This window comes from Oenanthe melanoleuca, chromosome Z (assembly GCF_029582105.1).
Source record: "Oenanthe melanoleuca isolate GR-GAL-2019-014 chromosome Z, OMel1.0, whole genome shotgun sequence".
Lineage (NCBI taxonomy): Eukaryota > Metazoa > Chordata > Aves > Passeriformes > Muscicapidae > Oenanthe > Oenanthe melanoleuca.
In genome coordinates, this window is record NC_079362.1 from 11572154 (window position 1) to 11590182 (window position 18029).

An 18029-nucleotide genomic window follows, 5' to 3' on the forward strand; every position below is an offset into this window, starting at 1 on the left:
AATATGTGTAATTTTAACCAGCTGCTCAGTCACAACCAGATATTCATCTGCGCTAATTTTGTCACTAAGTCATGTCTCCCTGTGTCCTACCCACTCCATTCTACAGACAACTCATGGTCTAGTCCCTGAACATTTGAGGTTCTATAATTTTGCCATGTACAGTGGGCTGGAACAAGTGAGACCTCTTCTGGTGCACAGTCAGCCTTGCACTTTGTTCTTGGACTTAATATGCTGGGCCGAAGAATTTTGATACAACACTGATGTTGGATAAGAACCTTTATACAATTCCTGGGAGGGTACAGTGCAGAGTAGCTGATTCGTATTCCTGTGTGCAAAAGAAACAGTAGTCTTCATCTCTTTGCACCTCATTTGGACAGTTACTCAGCTTTACTGATGAATGTAGACACAATACTAAGAATAAATTATATATAGAGGTGAAATATATGTGCTTTATGGGGATTAAAAGGAAACATGAAAATGGCAGATCAGTGAATCCTAGCTAACTAAAATGATTGTGTATTTCCTAACCTCAGTTATGAGAGATTTAAACTTCACTGAGAGGCAGTAAAGTCTAAGAAGGTGTTTTCATCCACAATATGAGTAAAAACTGGTCATTACTGGCAAAATGAAAAATCCTCATTGAGTTATGGAATGCTTCCTTTATACTTCCTGACTCTTCCTTCATGTAATCTTCATGGCCTACCAAAAAAAAAAAAAAAAAAAAAAAAAAAAGGTGGCGAGGGAAAGGTATTCCTACTTTGGCTGGAGAGCTGCCATTAAGAACATCTCCATTACCTGGGAAGACCATTTACGGCCCCAAATGGAAACATATTTTGCCATACTTGAATTGCCTGAGCAATATTACTTCATGTTTTCATGTCTTTGATAGAATTATTTAGAGCACATATTTAGTATTCAGACGAGCTTTGAATATTGGTTTGGCTTTGTCTGAGGGGATTTTTTGCCAGGATGTGTACGATAGCACTCATGCTCCTACAGTACAGCTTCTGACCACTGCCACTTGCCACTAGCACACCGATACTATCAGATCAATTTAATGCTTCCTAGGGCTATTGTTATCAGTAGATCAAGAGCGAATTAATTTCACCCCCGCCTCAGTCTCCCTCTTGTCTGAGCCTTGGCCCCACCTCCCCTCATGCCGGTTTCCCTTTCCTCGCAATGCTCTGGGAAAGAAAGTGCAGGTTGCCCTTCCTTGCTTTATCTGAACCGGTTTCCTTGCGCCCTGCTTTTGGCCCCGCTGCATCCCGGTATTCCTGCCGCTCTCCGCTGCCGGAGCCGCTGCCCCATCGCTCGGGCCGCCTTGGGAATGCGCGGACACTGCCGGCCCCGCCAGGAGCCGCCTGCTGCCGCTGCCGCTGCCGCTGCTCCGCTCCTCTCCGCTCTGTGCGGGCGGCTCGGCGGCTGCCGCTGCCCCCCCGCGCCCAGCCCAGCCCAGCCCAGCCGAGCCCAGCCCATCCTAGCCCTGCGCATCCCGCCCAGCCCAGCCGAGCCCAGTCTCTGCCCTGCGGCACCGCGGGCGGGACGCGCCGAGCGTGGGATGCCCGCGCCCCGGAGGGCGGCTTCCGCGGTGGGCGCTGTCAGGTCTGCGGCTGAGCTCCCGGTGGGATTTGCGGACAGTCATGAGCCAGACCGAGGCTCCCCGGCCACTCAACTGGACCATCCGGAAGCTGTGCCATGCCGCCTTCCTCCCCTCTGTCAGACTCCTTAAGGTACGGTGGGAGCCCGCTTCGCGTTCGAGAGCCCGTGTCTGCCCTGAGCGCCCGCCTGGAGGGCTGCGGTCGCTGTTGCTGCAAAGTTAATTTAGAAATAGTCCCAACTTTACTATTAATTACCTTGCCTGCTACCTTTAAAACCCCTTGTGAACACCTGAGGGTACCAGTATTGTGCGTCTTTATTCAGTGTGTTTTTCTGCCGACGAAGGTCTGTGAAAGGGGCAAGAAAGGAAGGAAGGGACGGTGGATATCATCTCTGCTTCAGTTTGCTTTGTCTCATCAAGCTATGAACTTCCAGGGATGAAGAAGGTGTCTGTTTCTAAGGCGTGTTCCTTTGTGAGCAGCCCTCTGCTATCTGTTCTTTGGGTTATCTAGCCCCTAGGCAATACCTGAAGATCCAGTACCACTCTGACCAACTTGTAAGTGGAGCAGTATGTGGGTGGAAAAAAATTATCTTGGTTTGCTAAAAGCTGTACATGGGAATAGGATCAGTTAAAGACTGGCAGTGCAGGCAGCATCGGTGAAACTTTCTGATTTTTTTTTTTTTTTTTTTAATTTGTTTAAGTGTCACAGTTTTGAAGGTGCCTTTAAAAGTGTTTTTAAATGGAAGTAATTTCTGTTTGAAAAAATTATTTGTGATTATATACTGTGGAGGGCTCTTGTTCTCAGCATGCAAAGTACTATTGCTACCATGTGCCTCACTGAAGCCGTTTTAGAGGCATTTGTAGCTGGAAAAGAAAATCTCTTAAATCAACTTTTTGGTGAAAAATAGGTTACATTAAATCAGAAAAAAATAGGTTATATTAATCTGATAAGTCTTCTTTGTTCTTGGAACATCTTATCTGGAGTGTAAATGAAATTTAAAGCAATATAGTAATTTCCCTATAAGCTTTGTTTTATAGAATGTTTTATTCATTATAATATTTATTACATTTCATCATAGTGTTTGGTTGTTTGGCTTTGGAATTAATATGCAGCCAGGTAAAGCATGGCTAGTCTGACAGATGTATTTGATGGTAATGTTTGATATAACCATTTGATTTTGTGTGAGTAGCTTGGAAATTAGGTCAGTTCTTACTACTGCAACCTGCCTGAGAAGTAGTGTAGTGTATGTCATTGCACTTAGCAGACATATGTTGTATGTATAATTATTGTATATATGATTCACAAGTGACCATACTGCGTACCCTAGGAGGTATTTTTCACATCCTCACTGGAAGGGGCTACAGTTGAAAAATATTACTATTTCCAAACCAGATGTATGGCTGCTGGGGGGTAAATTGTGAGCATCTCCAGAGAACAAAAGAAAGATGAAACTTACATTTCTGAAAAATCAAAACATAACTAATACAGAACAAATCAGAAAGTGGCGTTGATTGTTTTGTAAAGGATTCCCCCTAAAGGATTCCCCCCCCAGTCCCAGCAGCACTCATGAGAATATGCAAACTCTACCAGTCCCATGCTTTTAGAACAACATCATTTTGCTGAGGTGTGAGTACTCAAATCTGGGGAGTTTTGCTGTCATTCTCAATACCAGTGGATCTGGGGCTGAGGGGGTGTAGTCTGCAGTATTTCTTCTTTGGAGGACTAATGTTGCCCCATGCGTGTGGTTTCTCTTCATTGCTTATTAAGGATGAACATTGTGATTCATTATTAAAAGAGATGACTAAAAAGGATTTTCTGAAGCTACAGCTATAACCCATTAAGGAAAGATAGTGACTGGACCCTGCAGAGTTAAAAAGAGCAGGGAAAATAGCCAGAGATAAGCAAGCTCTGCAGAGAGGGTGTGCGAGGTGTGGGAAAGACCACAGCAAAGAAGGTGGAACTCTGGCTCCTCTCTCAGCTCATGAGCAGTGCTCATTGACTGGAGAGGGAAATGCATACATCAGCATCTTCAAGTATCCCCCCAAAGAGCTTAAATTTTTGCTCCTTCTCTTTTTCTTTTATTATTAATGTGTTTAAAGCAAATCACTGACATAAGAACAGGGGCACATTGTCTGAATTCCATCAGCCAACCTGAGGAAATTCTCCTGTCATCAACGAAAGAAGTGTAATAACAGCAGCATTAAATTACCAGAGGATTAGTACAAGTATTTTCCCGCATACAAAGTACTCTTTTCTATTTAATGTTTTTCTTCACAAAATAAAGAACAAACTTTTCTTCTTTGTCTAAGTGAAATGTGCTCCTCTAAATCCAAAAACATTGGAAAGAGAAGTGCAATAATCTAAGCTAATTTTTTTTTTATTGCTCAATTTCCAATTGGATTAAGTGGTCTAAAGGGCTAATGCAATATTGTTTCTAAGTAGTCATTCAGTAGACCCTTTCTTGTATAGCTTTTCTCTGCAGACAGTGCCCTCAATAACAAAATAAACTTTGCAAAGCCTGATATGTTACGGCACATTTTTACTATGCTATGCTTTATCTATCATTGTCAAACTCTATTTCAATATACATTGTAAATTTAGTTAAACACTACTGTGTCTTTTTCATTTCTATATTTAATTTAGTCTACCAGAAAAAAACTAAATTGCCATTAAGTTTCAAAATAAGCTTTTTCCTGAACTTGTAAGAATGAGAGATAGCAGAGATTTCCTCATTTACGCACACAAAAATTCACTGTGACATTACCTGGACCTCCTTTATTAAAGTATGAACTTTTCAATAATTTCCATGTTTTTTTCAATGAAAGTTTGAAGTTTAAAGTATCCTGTGGATACAATTTTAAATGTAGTATCAGTGCTTTTGCAGTGATGGATCTCTAGATAAACACTGAAATGTGTGGAGGCAAGGCTCTTTTTGTTGTCTTGAAGTTACTGTTTTTGAAATAGGTACTGAAGGGAGTTATTCATCAGGTGGGTTAAGGTCTTGTTCCACCCTACTGAAATGGATGAGCAGTGCAACTGAAATTGGATAGAGCTCTAGCCACAGTGGTCTCATTTAATTTGATAAGCTAGATTTGTAGACCCGTCCAGTTTTCATCCCTTTGCTTTTCTTCGAGGAATGTGTTCTGTTCTACCCACTTCACTAATACCCCCATGTTTAGGTGTAGTTGTATAATGCTGTCCTCTCAGTTTTTCCTTTTCTGACAGGCACATAGAGTACTAGGAGCTGTACTGGAGTACAGATTGAAACGATTTATTGGAGAAGGTTTTTACCACTTGTGTCATCATCTCATTCTTCACTGTTCCCGTTTTTTTCTTCTAATAAGTTACTTCCTGTAGCACATTCCATGCTGGTATTTTTTTTGTAGTTGTTTCAATATGCTTAAAACATGCTAACACACTGCCTAATGCCTTCCGTCTGAAGAAAGGACTAAAAAGTGCTTTGAGCACATATGCAGAGAGGGTGGCTTTGTACAAAACTGTCACTCTCCTGAGATAATAAGGTTAGTTTCAAAAAACCTAGACATTTTAGAACAATGTTTTTGGTTCTTAAAAAATGAATGAATGAATGAATGAATGAATGAGAGAATGAATGAATGAATGACAGCATGCTAAAGACTTCACTCAGAGGGCACTGTGCCCTAGGAGAAGGTGCAGATGTTGTACTTCTGCTTGAAACAGATATAATATATGCCATGCGGTCAAGAAATGGGCAACATTTCAAGAAAAATAAAAATAAATGCAAAAAAGAGACTGAATAAAAAAAAGTCTGCAATGTGCAATAAGTTTTAACACCACAGATTTATAGATGTGCAAGTGTAGAAATACTGTATCAAATGCTTGAAAAGCAACAAATTACCCACTTTTTTTCTTAATAGGACTAGTAAATTTTTTCCTGAAAATGAATCTGGCTTGTATGTCAATAACTAGGCTTGTAAGACAGGAACTTTGGAAAGACCAAAGTAAAGGAAACAAAGTCAATCAGAAGAAACACTGGGGGAAATATTTTGGCTATTCTTCCCCAACATACAGCTTGGCAAAAATGCCACCTTAACTCTATGAAATAATTAAGAACGTTTACCTGACTTGGACACTAGTCTATCCTAGCTCCTGAACTGGCAGAAGATTAAAGAGATTAGACACTAAATTTCTTACCAAATGAAAATCTGGGTCTTCTTTTTTTGAATTATTATTATTTAATTGCCCTACCAAGAATGCGCAAGGCAACCCAACAGAAAATTAAAAACATGAAAAACAGCTGATTGAAGTGAGACAAAGTGTCTTTTGAATGTGACACTACATAGATATGAAATTTTCACTGGGCTCATATATGTGAATAAAAAGGGTGGACAATAGTTCTCCTATGGCAAGTTTGGTTATGTCCATAAAGAGGTGCCTACCAGAATAAAGACTGGGAAATACCAGGCAGGCTTTGTTAAGGTACATGGTGAAATACCACACTGTTCAATGGCTTACATCAACTAAAATTGCACTGCTATTTCATTATCAAATATAATTTTATTTCAGGATAATTAAAAAAAAATTGATTTGCCAGACTGGGGGAAGAATATTGCTTCTCTAGAATGATGGAGGAGTGAAGTTTGTTCTTTATTAAACAGTAAATGTTTATATTTCTGAAGCCCCTACTGTGAGAAAAAGTGATTGTAAGAGAGAAGAAAGTTGCAGCTTTTATTTCTCAAATGGATTGAGGAATTTTTAAAAGAAGTTTATACTGATATTTCAGGAGAGATACGTTTGATAAAGCATTTTTTAAAATACTTGAAAGGTGGATTTGTGTGCCATAATAATGAGAGGGTAATGTTAGATTGTGTGGTCTTCAGAAACAGAACCATAAGCTTTTTATGCTATTTTACTAACTATCAATGAGAAAATGTGCAAAAATTTAAACACAAAGGCAGTCAAAATGCTGAGGTTTTTTTTACTCTTTGCTACTCTTTTGATGTCCAGTTTGCAGTGAGGTCTTCTAGCTTATGCTTAATGAATAAGAATTCTGATTATTATTTTAGTTAGTTTACAATATCCGCCCTTCAAACTGCAACAAAATGAGAAGACAGGTTTACTAAGTCTTGACTGAAAAACTGAGATTCTTGAAACAGATCCTAATACATATGGTTATAATTTCTGAGGTGGCATACCAAATGTTTTTGAAAGTAGTGTGTACAAAATGGGTAGTAAAATTCAGGTAGTAGTTTACCTGTGTCTGCACTCAGCTTACTGAGTTAAATTGTAATAATGAATGAGCCAACACTGTGCATCCCTCAGGAGGATTTGATGCATTTGGAGAAGCCCAACATCAGACTGACACACAGGCATGGAGAAGTATCAGTCAGTGTGACAATCTTTTTATAAATTCACTAATAAAAAAACTAGTCACACCTCTGTGCATGGTGGGATGCTGTATATGGTGTGAAATACAGATGAGTTTTATGCGTGCATGTAAGTTTTATTCAGAAAGAAATTATTTTATAAACTTCTGCTTTCCTGACAGAAAGAACACAGTTGTATCTATCACCTTTGTAATACATTTTGCGCGTTTCTGATACTGATTCACACGTGTTCTCTGGTGTTTATTTGTCCTTAGAAGAACAAAAGTCCTGTTTCCAGCAAAGAAAAAGACTGCGTGTTCCATTCTGTGTTCTGTTCCTTGTGTCAACAGTTTCACCATTTAAAGATGGCAGGAAGGAGACATGAGGCTAGGGCATTGCTGTCTTTGCAGTCTTCCACTTTAATGTAAAAAATTCATTTTCACCCCAAATCAGGGGAGCAATGGGTGTTGCAGTGTAACTTCACAACACCTTTGCAGAGGTGTGCTTGCATTACTCTGCTCAGCTGTCAGCTGTACCTCTAGTATGTCACATTCTATAACAAAGTAATGGCACAATGGTGGTGACATTTCACAGCTGAGGTTGAAGAACTGATAATATGCCTTTTGGAGGCTACACATTTTCAAACACTGCTTATTTCTTGAAGTCATGCTTCTCATCAGTAGTAAGTTGAGCTGATCCCTTTAATGTGGCTACTGGGCATGTTAATGTGTAAGGATTTTCTGACAGATTATGCCAGTTCATTTCTGAAAGGAAATTAAATGTGGAAGTCGATAATTATTTTTCCATTTTATATAAAGCACTCTCTGGTTAATTCTTTGGTGCAGTGTACATTTTTTATGTGACCCGGGGCAAATCAGAGCTTGTTCACTGTTTGCCTTATTGGATGCATCTTTTCCATGAGTATGACTTGGGCTGATGCCCACTGACTTGGAAGAGATGTAGCACCAAGTTAATTTCCACAACAAGGGATCTATTACCAATTAAGGAAAAATAGACTAAGGGATAAAAACAAAGAGTGTAGAGGTGGAAGTCATGTTTCCATGGAAAAACCTAGATGGAAGAGGTAGACACATCAGTGCCATTTTGATGTCAGAGACTCTAGTCTACTAATGTCATGTAAAGGGAAAAAGTAGTTTTGATTTTCAAAAGAAAGAGCCCTGTGAATGCAAAGTTGCTTATTTTAAACGAGAAAATCTTAGGGAATAAAACCAAAATATTTTTCTTTCTAGGTATGTCAGTACCATGTAAGTGTTTTTTTTTTTTAAAAACGAACAAGTGATAGAAAAGATAATGTTAAATTTTCAGTCTTGTTGCAGCAGCTACAGCAGAAAAATACTTAGCTGTGTAAAATAAGGAATCTGCAACTGCTACAGGTTTTTATCCTCATGCACCTCAATATTATTCTCAGTGTTTTCCCTTAACCTAGCTTTCATTAGTGTCTCTACATTCATCCTGTATAGTGCAGTGAGATTTTTCCTTCCTCTGTGCCACACGGCCAAAGGGTTACAGTGACGAAGATGGTGTTTCAGGGAATACTCTAGGATTTAATTATTTTTTTCCTGCACACAGAAGGTTTTGACTTGATCTCTGCTTCTCATGAGGTTTAGCCTCTTCAGATTTGGGTGTTTACAAGAGGTAGGCAAATGGCACCATTTCCCACTTTAATGGATAATACATGAAACATTTCATTAAACTTGCTTATCAGAAGCAAGATTTCTAATTTGTGACTGCATAAGAGATGATTTACAGTCATTTCCAGAGAAATAAAATATTTTTAAAGTATTTTTGATGTATATTAATAGAAGAAAAAAAGCTAAGAGCACTTGTTCTGAGCCAAGTATTGTTTCAATATAATTGTAAAATGCTACTAAATGTAGAAATCATGCAATCAAGGGATCACAGGTGCAATGTGCTAGAAGAATCTTGTCCTAAGAGCTTAAGATTTTAGTGTTCTGCTGCACTGTTCCTTATGTTTGAGAGGGTTCCACGTGAAAAATTTAGGGCACAAGACCATAAAGTGAAGCTGAGTGGTTTTATTCCACCTGAATTGATAACAAGACTATGCTGCAGTGTAAAAAGAAATGCCTTTGGGGCTCTCTGGAAATTTATGTCAAAGCTGGTAATAAAGCATGAAATAAAATCACTTCATCAAAAATATCTTTGATCCCCCAAGTAATATGATGACATGAAGCAGTCTGACAAAGTGTTTTTAGAAGTGTAAAGGAAGTTACTGAAGAAAATACCAGGATTCGATTATGTAATTGGAACAATCACCAGGAGGACTTTTCATTAGTAAGAGGGTGATTGAGTGAAACACTGTTTTTCTTTTACCTTTGTCCTCACCTGTTGCTTGTAAATGGAGATAGAAGAGATAGCAACTTACTGAGCCATCATAATTAAGAATTTAGGCAGGATCTATCATTTTGTTTCAGAAGGATGCCCTTTTATTAACTGACTGTTGTATTGAACTGGTGTGGCATGTTGCCACTGGGTCTGTTATAATGAAATATCACAACTGTTTTGCATGCAATGGCTGGATGTTCATCTTTGCATGTAGCTACGAAGAGAGACCAAAACACCTGGATAAATTAATTGCAGGGTAATCTGAGGACCTTTCAGACTGACTTTCCTGTGATTGTATGTAGTATTTTCTTAGTGTTCTGAATAGCAGAAGGGATTTTCCAAATACCCTATTCAACTTTTCTGTTCAGTACTTCAAATTATTAGGTAGTGTCTTATGCAGGATATGAACAGGTTTGATGAACAGTGTTTTTTTCTGGTTGCAAATTGTACACTCTTATATTAAAACTGTGAATATCTGCACAACCCTGACATAATACTACAGCTTTTCTCATTTTTTGTCCCTACATTTCTGCCCAATGCCTTACTGGCCTTTTCCTGAACTGCACTACTCAAAGAAGTTTCCAGATATTTATCTTCTTAGCCTGTGTTCACAGAAAAGTAGTGGTGTCAGGTTATGATGCCAATAATGGTGACAATGAAATTGCAATTTGCAATCCAGCTTGCCTAAGCCAGCCAAGGAAGAGGTCAACTCTCTCTGGCTGAAGGATAGGTAGATCAGGCATGAAGATTGCCCAAAATGCTTGTTAAGACAATCAGAGCAGTAGTTAGAGGTATCCCTTTGGGTTTGGATGTTATGGCTTTAATTTTGGCTGTCCTTGATACTGCTGGCTGCAAAGTGATACTTCTTGGAAACCATGTACCTTTTTAAATTATTCAGTTCAAATCTAAACTTGTCTTAAATAAGAATATGGTGTCAATTTTTTAGAGGTCCTACACTTTCTTTCTTCTGTGATACCAGGATAAATTGAGATACGCTGTGAAAGGAGACATGCTTATTCTACTCTGCCACTAGAACTGCTTCAACATGCATGATTTCTTACAGGTGTTTTTCTAAGTTCCTAAAACCATAACCCCACTGTCAATCTTTTCAGTGAGTCTATGTATGTTACTGAGGTATCTGCCTGGAACTTTCTTGCTGCACTTAAATTCTATGATTTCTTGTTTCGCCCACTGTAAGCAGAGGGGACAGATGTGGCAGCTTTTCTGCTGAAAAATTCATGTGCAGTGTTTGGAAATTGGCTAGTTTAATAGATCCATGATATATGGCTCTTTGTTATCTTCCAATAAAGATTATTAGATTATTTATTCCACTAAGTCCTCCACAGAAGTTAGACGTTAGAAGTCAGAGAGTCCCTTGTGGCTCATCTTTTTCTCTCTTTCTCTAGATGCCAGGTATCTTACTGGAAAGACCAGCATGGATATGTGAGACTCCTGCTCAGTCTTCCATTCTAATCCTAGCTCTATAAACTGGGAAAGGGTTCATAAGGAAACAGAAGGTATCATAACCCTCCTTCATTCCAGTGTCCTGAAGACACTGAATAACACTTCTGTTAAATTGCCCATATCTTCCTGATTTAAGTGACTTTACAAGAACATGAGTTGACTAGCAACTATGACTTCAGGGAGAGTTTAGGGAGAGCCAGTCCCTTTCTATTTGCACAGCAGAAATATTCTTGTTTCTTCATGTTGCAATAAAGCCAATTCTTTCTAATGGCCACATTAGCAAAGAAATTTTGAAAATCAGTGTGGGGGACAATCAGCAGCACAGTAATTATTAGGACACTGAATTTAAAGCATATGTGCTATTTTTATTGCATACAAATGAGGAAATTTAATGTGTATGTGTATATCTCTGGAATAAAAAGGTGATTTTGAGCCTTCAAATACAATTAGAGGGGAGGGGGGAGAATAAAAAAATGTTTTCAGAGATATCCTAGTGGGAAATTAAATGTGATAAGCTTATTTTATCTTGATACATGCTGTTACTTAAGAAAAATGTAAAGATAAAAATCTGACCTATCAAGGCAAAAATATCCTGTGCAGTTCCTTATTAATGGTAACTGTGGGAGCTTTAGCTTATTCAGGATGGGAATAGTAAATTGCACAGAGAGCTGATTCCTCTAAGAATCTGATAACTGCTATTACTAACATATGAAATCTAAGGATGAGATTATTTTCTTTCTGTTACTTTTATTTCATAAGTAATGCAAATTTTCTGTTTTATTTAACCTTCAAATATTCTTTACTAAAACATCCCATAATAAAATGGTTGTCTGTAGAGTTAGAGCAATGACAAGAACTACTCTTCACTCAATATTGTAGTCTGCCACAAATGTGAATACAATAGGAAGTCTTTAAGCAAGTACTAAAATAAGCAAATAGATTGCACAAAATAACCTGAAAAATTTAACATCTCAGCACCATGAGATATGTTAGCACAATTAATTTATTTCTAACTCATCTGAAATCCAGTTATATCAATGGAGACACACCCATTTTTGGGGTGGTGTAACCCATATTTGCCAGATAGCAGAGCTTGAAGCTTGAGTGGGAAACGTTCAGTAGTCCAGGATATGTAAAAAGCACTTTATGTTATTTTGGTTCATGACTGACTGTATGTTCAGCTTTTCTTTGCTGCAAATGCTTGTGTGGATAACTAATGCTGCAATTATTTTCTATATCAAATCTCATGCACACTCCTCTAAAAATAAATAAGGAGGGCAAACAGCTAAAGCAAACTATTTAATATTAACTAAATATGCGTATCTGCAGAGAAGTACGTGGAATATTTATTAATTAAATTGATGAGAAGCATAACATAGAAAAAAATTTATTTCTCATTTTCTTTGGGCAGAAAGTATATGTTAATCATCCATGGCAATTGTAGCCCTGGGTCGCATTGATGTAATCAGAAGATGAGATTTTATCATAGGAAAACCACATCAGTGGTGGGGTGCTGGCTCCTGGTGCTTTGGAAATGCATTGTAGAGTATACTCCTTCAGCTTGTTGTGTGGAATACAATTTATTCAGTATCAGTGGATCACTTGATGTGATGTTGCTTCTAGCGTTGATGACTAGATGCTTTTTGACAGTCATCCCAAGCCTAATTCTACTCTTAGCACATGGTAGTAAATGCTCATTTGAAACTCAGAGGTCATTTCATGTCAGGAAAGATTTCTCTCCAGTGGTGGTTTAAGCTTGGCTGACGTGACTGTTGACCCTAGTTCACACTTTCTTCTTTAGCCTTGGACAAAACAAGGTTAATACTGCTACACAGTTTGAACAGACAGCACGTGTCTCTTCTGCCATAGCATTTTTACCATAATGCAGTTGGATACAATGGATGTGTATGAATAGTCTAGAAAAGATTTCTGCCAGTTAAAAATTCCACTTTGGAAGCATGTATTGTGTATCATCATGAATAAGGCTACCATTAATATCCTCGAAGTTGCTTTATAGTGCCTTATTTTTGTGTGCTTGGAATTAATATCCCTTGAATGTAGACTGATTTTGTGGAAGCTGCTGAGTCATCACACTCTGGAAGTAAAGTCCCAATTAGCAATAACAGCCTGCTATTTTGTTTCCTAAAGCTGAAGAAATCAAAATTGCTAAGATAAGGAACTTGTAATGGGTCTGTATCAAAACCATTCCACTAAAATTTAAGGTCTTTCTGGGTCTCTTGTTCTGTGCTTCCATGAAGCAATAGGCTGTGCTTCTGCATTTTACATTTGATATGTTTCTCAAAAACTCAAATCAACTGTCATTAAAACACTTGTTTCCTGCTGTGAGGACTTTCAGCTTTTCACTGGGGGCCACAGGCAACAAAATACAACACACTTGTTTCAGTGTTAATATAAAAAAAATCAGAAAAGTTTCAGTAAGGGTTGAGATGCCGATATCTCATTTGTGTAGTTGATATGTGATCTGAATACGCATTAGACTTAAAGCAGTGATTATTAATATATCCCATCTTTTTGGATAACATACATATTAGCAGATCTCTGTTTGTACTGCTTAGGTTTTTTAAATTCCATTCATAGAAGTGGCTTATTTAAAAAATTGAAGTAGGTTGACAACAGAAATAGTGACAAGACTTTATAAATAAAATAAAGCAGATGAAAAGAGAAAAGTTAAAATTTAAGAAATTTCTTTGGATTTCATGCACAAAAGAAAATACAGATGCATTTTAGAATGTTTTATTACTAATATCAGTTTGTTGCAGAAAGTTTACCTAACCAAGTTAATCCTTTCACCAGCTGCTGTTTGCTCTCTGCTTCCCAATCTCATTGCGGGCTGAGCAGATTAATAATTCCTGATTTGAGCTAAAATTAGTTAGCTCATCCACATATTCTTGGAATCACAAAGTTACAGAATATCTGGGATTGGAAGGGACCCATAAGGATCGTAGGACCATTGACTCCAAAACTCTTAAGTCAGTGCAGAACTTTTAAAACTAAATCATATAACTTAATCAGTCTGTCCTTGAACTTTGATAGACTTGGTACTCTGACTGCTTCCCTGTGGAGCATGATCCCAGTGACATCCACCCTGTGGATGAAGAGCCTGTTCCTAATGTCCGATCTGTACTCCCTCCAAGGAAACTTCAAGCCCTTTTCTTGTGTCCTGTCACTGTTTACCAGAGAGGAAATCAGCCTTTCTTCCTCTGCTGCCCTCCTTGAGGTAGCTGTAGGCTGTTATGGGGTCACCCCTCAGCCCCTCTTCCTCAAGCCAAACAAACCAGGTAACCTTATCTGCTCTTTCTCATTATCTTGAGGGATCTTGCCAGATGTCCTGCTGTGGGGGTGCTCTGCACCCTCGCATCCCCAGTTAGTACATACAACCAGGATAATAATGTCTCAGAGGCAGAATCCAGCACTTGCTCTTGTTCAATTTAACTTGGTGGCCCAGCTCTCTAATCTGTCCAAAGCTCTCTCTAAGGCCCCTCTATCCTCAAGGGAGTTAACAGTTCTTCCTAGTTTAGTATGGTCAGCAAAATGACTGAATTTACATCTGGATGCTGCATGTAGATAATTTATGCAAATGTTAAAACATTACTTGACTTCCCATTTGCTATTTTATTTTCAGTACTTGAAATAGTGGTGGAAACTGGAGTTCATGGTGAACAGAAAGGTTGAAGAGGGGGCAGCAGCATGCTGTTTCAGCAGAGGACCAGTTGCATCCTGCACTCTGTTAGAGCTGGGGGCAGCAGGGGTCAAGGAAAGTGGTTGAATCTAAAAGGTTTTATTACTCAGGGGCACTATGAAGTAATCCCATCTGTCTATTTGTGAGAATGTATCTGAGTGCTGTGTCCAGTTATGGGGTCCCCAGAACAGGAGGCATATGAACTTCTGAAGTTGAATCTGGTGGAGACCACTAAATTTGTCAGAGAGTTTCACACATGATGTGCAAAAAAGCACTTGGTTTGTTCAACTATAGGAAAGGAATGTAGAGGAGAAATCATATCTCTGCCTTTGTATACCTAGAAGGAGGGTCCAGTGGAGGTGAAACCAGAGGATGCAGAGTGTCAGGACAAAAGTAATGGAAACAAGGTGTGGTCACAAGCATGTGTAAGCACTGAAACAGGTTTTGTGGACCTGAGCCTGATCTAACTGGAGAAACTTTGTGATTTATGCCTTCCTGATTTGATCTTTCACTCAAATGTTTTTTGAGTTTTCAAATGGAGCAAAGACTGTTAATCTTCAAAGAAAATGTCCTGGTGTCTGTTCTGTTTTAAAATGTGGACAAAGATATATTTTTAAACACTTAAGTAGTGCAGAACAGCACTGCAACTGCAAGGCTGTTATCATAGAAGCTCCTTGAATTCAGGAGTTGTCAGAAGAATCTTCTGAAGTTACTCTCAGTACTTGGTGGCAGCAGATACATCAAGGGGGATAGGTGACAAACTTTGTATGTATTCTATAGATGTGAAGCAGAATGGTTTCTAGGTACCCATTACATTGCAGTTATGTTCTGGAGTTGTTTTGCAGCAATGGCTTTGCATCTGAGTGTCTCACAAATTTGTTGGGATGGCTGATTGTATCATGATTGAAGAAACAGATTTGCAGCAACTGGCAGCTTTTGCAAAGTTCAGAGAGCTGCTGTGTCTCTGGCTCTTACACATGCTAGCAGTTGAGCTAGCAATTTTTATCAGCCTCATGCTGTCAAGTTGTTTGTTTTCTGTGACCTACTTCATTTCAATTTGAATATTTACTTGTTTTACACAGCAATGCACAGTGAGGCTATCCATCATTTCTTTGGCAGGACTTCTTTTGATTCTTTATGAATAGGTCTAAGGCACCACTCACAGCTACGGTGGAGGAAGCATCCCCAAGGATCTTGAGGCAGGGTTTTGTTTTCAGGCTCCATCTATCTCCTTCCCAGAGAGAAGCACAAGAATCCCTACTGTCAGTTAACCACAAGGTTGTGCTGCTCCAGTCATGGCTGCAAGGGTTCTAGGAAAATGGTTTGAGGATGATGAAGAGCAAAGACTCTGGGATCTCCTTTGGATGTCTCTGCTGTCTGCCACAGAGACAGTGGCTGATGCTGGTTGATGTGGAGCACAACTGGATGGAAACTGAAAGGCCACAAAGCTCTGAGAGGCGACTCTGACAGAGGGCTCAGGCTCTGGGTCAGATTGTCTCCAGTCATCTCAATGGTCTCATTCCAGCCCTAAGCTGTGGTGGGCTTGCTACCCCGCATTAGTTTCATGATCTGGAAAGTGACTGGGGCAATCAGAGCCCAAGCCTTGGATAAATCCTTGCATGGGGATGCAAAAGTGATCAGATTTATTTATTATTTATTTGGAGGAGGGAGCAATAGAGCACCAAGGGGAGCCATGGAAGACTTTCTAGTCTCACTTGAATCATTCAAAGTGGTAAAAGAACTGTAAACAGTCGAGGAATCTGAATGGTACATTAGTTCCCTCTCTTTCCCATTTTCTTAAACACCTTTATTTTTACAGATTTGTGCATACTGTACATTGACACTTAGATAAAACATACTTTGGGGAAAAAAACTTTTAAAGCCTGAGCTCTATTTCCCTTAGTCTTCAATGAATAAAAATATATAGTAGAAATGTTTTTATGGCTAAATAATCCTCTTAGGAGAGTGCACTGATATGACCCAATTTTCAGGCTAAACTACTAAGCAGCCATTAGACTGTTTCCTTCACAAAATCTGCCCTGTGTTTGAAGCATTAATCAAGGTATTAATATGGAAAATAGAAGCAAAAGAGTTTCTAGTGAAATTAGGTGTGAAATTAGGAATTCAATATTTTTCTTCACTTTCAAACTCACTGTTCCTTTTCAAAGGAAAACATGAATGATACCTCTCTGAAAAGCTGAGAAATTATTTCTTCAGTATTGACACTGGGAATCATACCCATCAATTGCTGTTTGTGGTGCAGGCTTTATTTTTTATTTCCTGGTGTTAGACATCCGTCATCTGAAGTAGATTTCTTTCCAGCCTATTGTGCATTAGTAAACCAGTGCTGTGGAAGAGTCACTCAGCTCCAACTGAGTTGAATGTATTCCCATTCTACATCTTGTAGATTTTGCGTCATGGCACTTAAAAATGATTGTGGGCACAATCTGAAGGAGGGCATACAGTGTAGGAGATCCCAAGCATACTTATCAATTCTTTCTTGTAAGGATACATGAAATAAAGTGCCTGTGGGAGGGACTCACATTACAGCAGGTTGGGTGATACTACTACTCGTGGAAACTAGAACCACACTGGAAAAGTTCACTGACAACGAATAGTGGGAAGGACCCCATGGCATAGCAGAAGAGACTTCTCTCCCCAAGTGAACTGAAGAAAGATTTCAAATTAAAAACTGACCAAAACTCCCATGCCCTGTCCTGTCGGTGGGAAGGGAGGAGGGGCTGAAGAGCATAAAAAGGTGTTCTAAAGGTTTATTTTAGTTCTCATTATCCTTTTTTAGTTCTGTTAATAAATTTTCTTTATACAATTTGAATTTGAGCCTGTTTTGCCCTTAAAGTGTTTCTTCCCAATTGTTATCTCAACTCATGGGCTGTTTGGTTTTTCTTTCCCCTCAACTATAGCAGAGGAGGATGAGTGAATGGTTTATTGTGGGTGCCTGGCTTTAACAACAAGATTGGAAATGTTTTAATCAAAAATAACTGAGGGAAACATGGATATCTACAATCTCCTGAAGGTCAGATCATGTGATTTTGGAATGGCTTTGAATTACTTAAATATAATAGAAACAGATCTCATTTTTCTTCTTAAACTAATTTATCAACAGGAGCTGGAAACAAAAACTCATTGCATTGAATTAGGATGCTTTTGGATGAAAAGACAGAGAAATATCATCTTTCTTAGTAAATAATATGGTCTGTTGTGTGATAATGTATAGCAGTTCTGATACAATACAAATTTTAAAATCATGAATTCTTAGTTGACTTAATGTTTGGGTTATTTGTCATGACTAAATATCATGTATTCTGTCATTATTCCCATTTCTAATTGTTGTTTAAGAAATATTGTATTCACCTTAATATTTTATAAACCCGTGTTTGGATTTGAAACAAAGGAAGTAGTGGGAACCTAGAGCAGTAGCTTCTCAATTTGTGATGCTTTCATGTTGTATGAGCCAACAAATTTGAGATTGATTAATTGACTGAGAGAGAATTCAGGGGAAGAAAGTAGGTAACATTAATGATGCAAACGTAATTGTAC

The 18029-nt window shown here is 38.6% G+C and overlaps 1 protein-coding gene across 2 annotated transcripts in view; it reads left to right on the forward strand.

The window, feature by feature from the left end:
• Positions 1–1333: 1333 nt before the first annotated feature.
• The window catches only part of TRPM3 (transient receptor potential cation channel subfamily M member 3), a 263965-nt gene continuing 247269 nt past the window's right edge, over positions 1334–18029 (forward strand). For both annotated transcript variants that reach the window (XM_056513620.1, XM_056513622.1), the window contains exon 1: positions 1334–1730. In XM_056513620.1, coding sequence (XP_056369595.1) covers positions 1641–1730 — 90 coding nt within the window. In that variant the 5' untranslated portion in view covers positions 1334–1640. The remainder of the gene's footprint in view (positions 1731–18029) is intronic.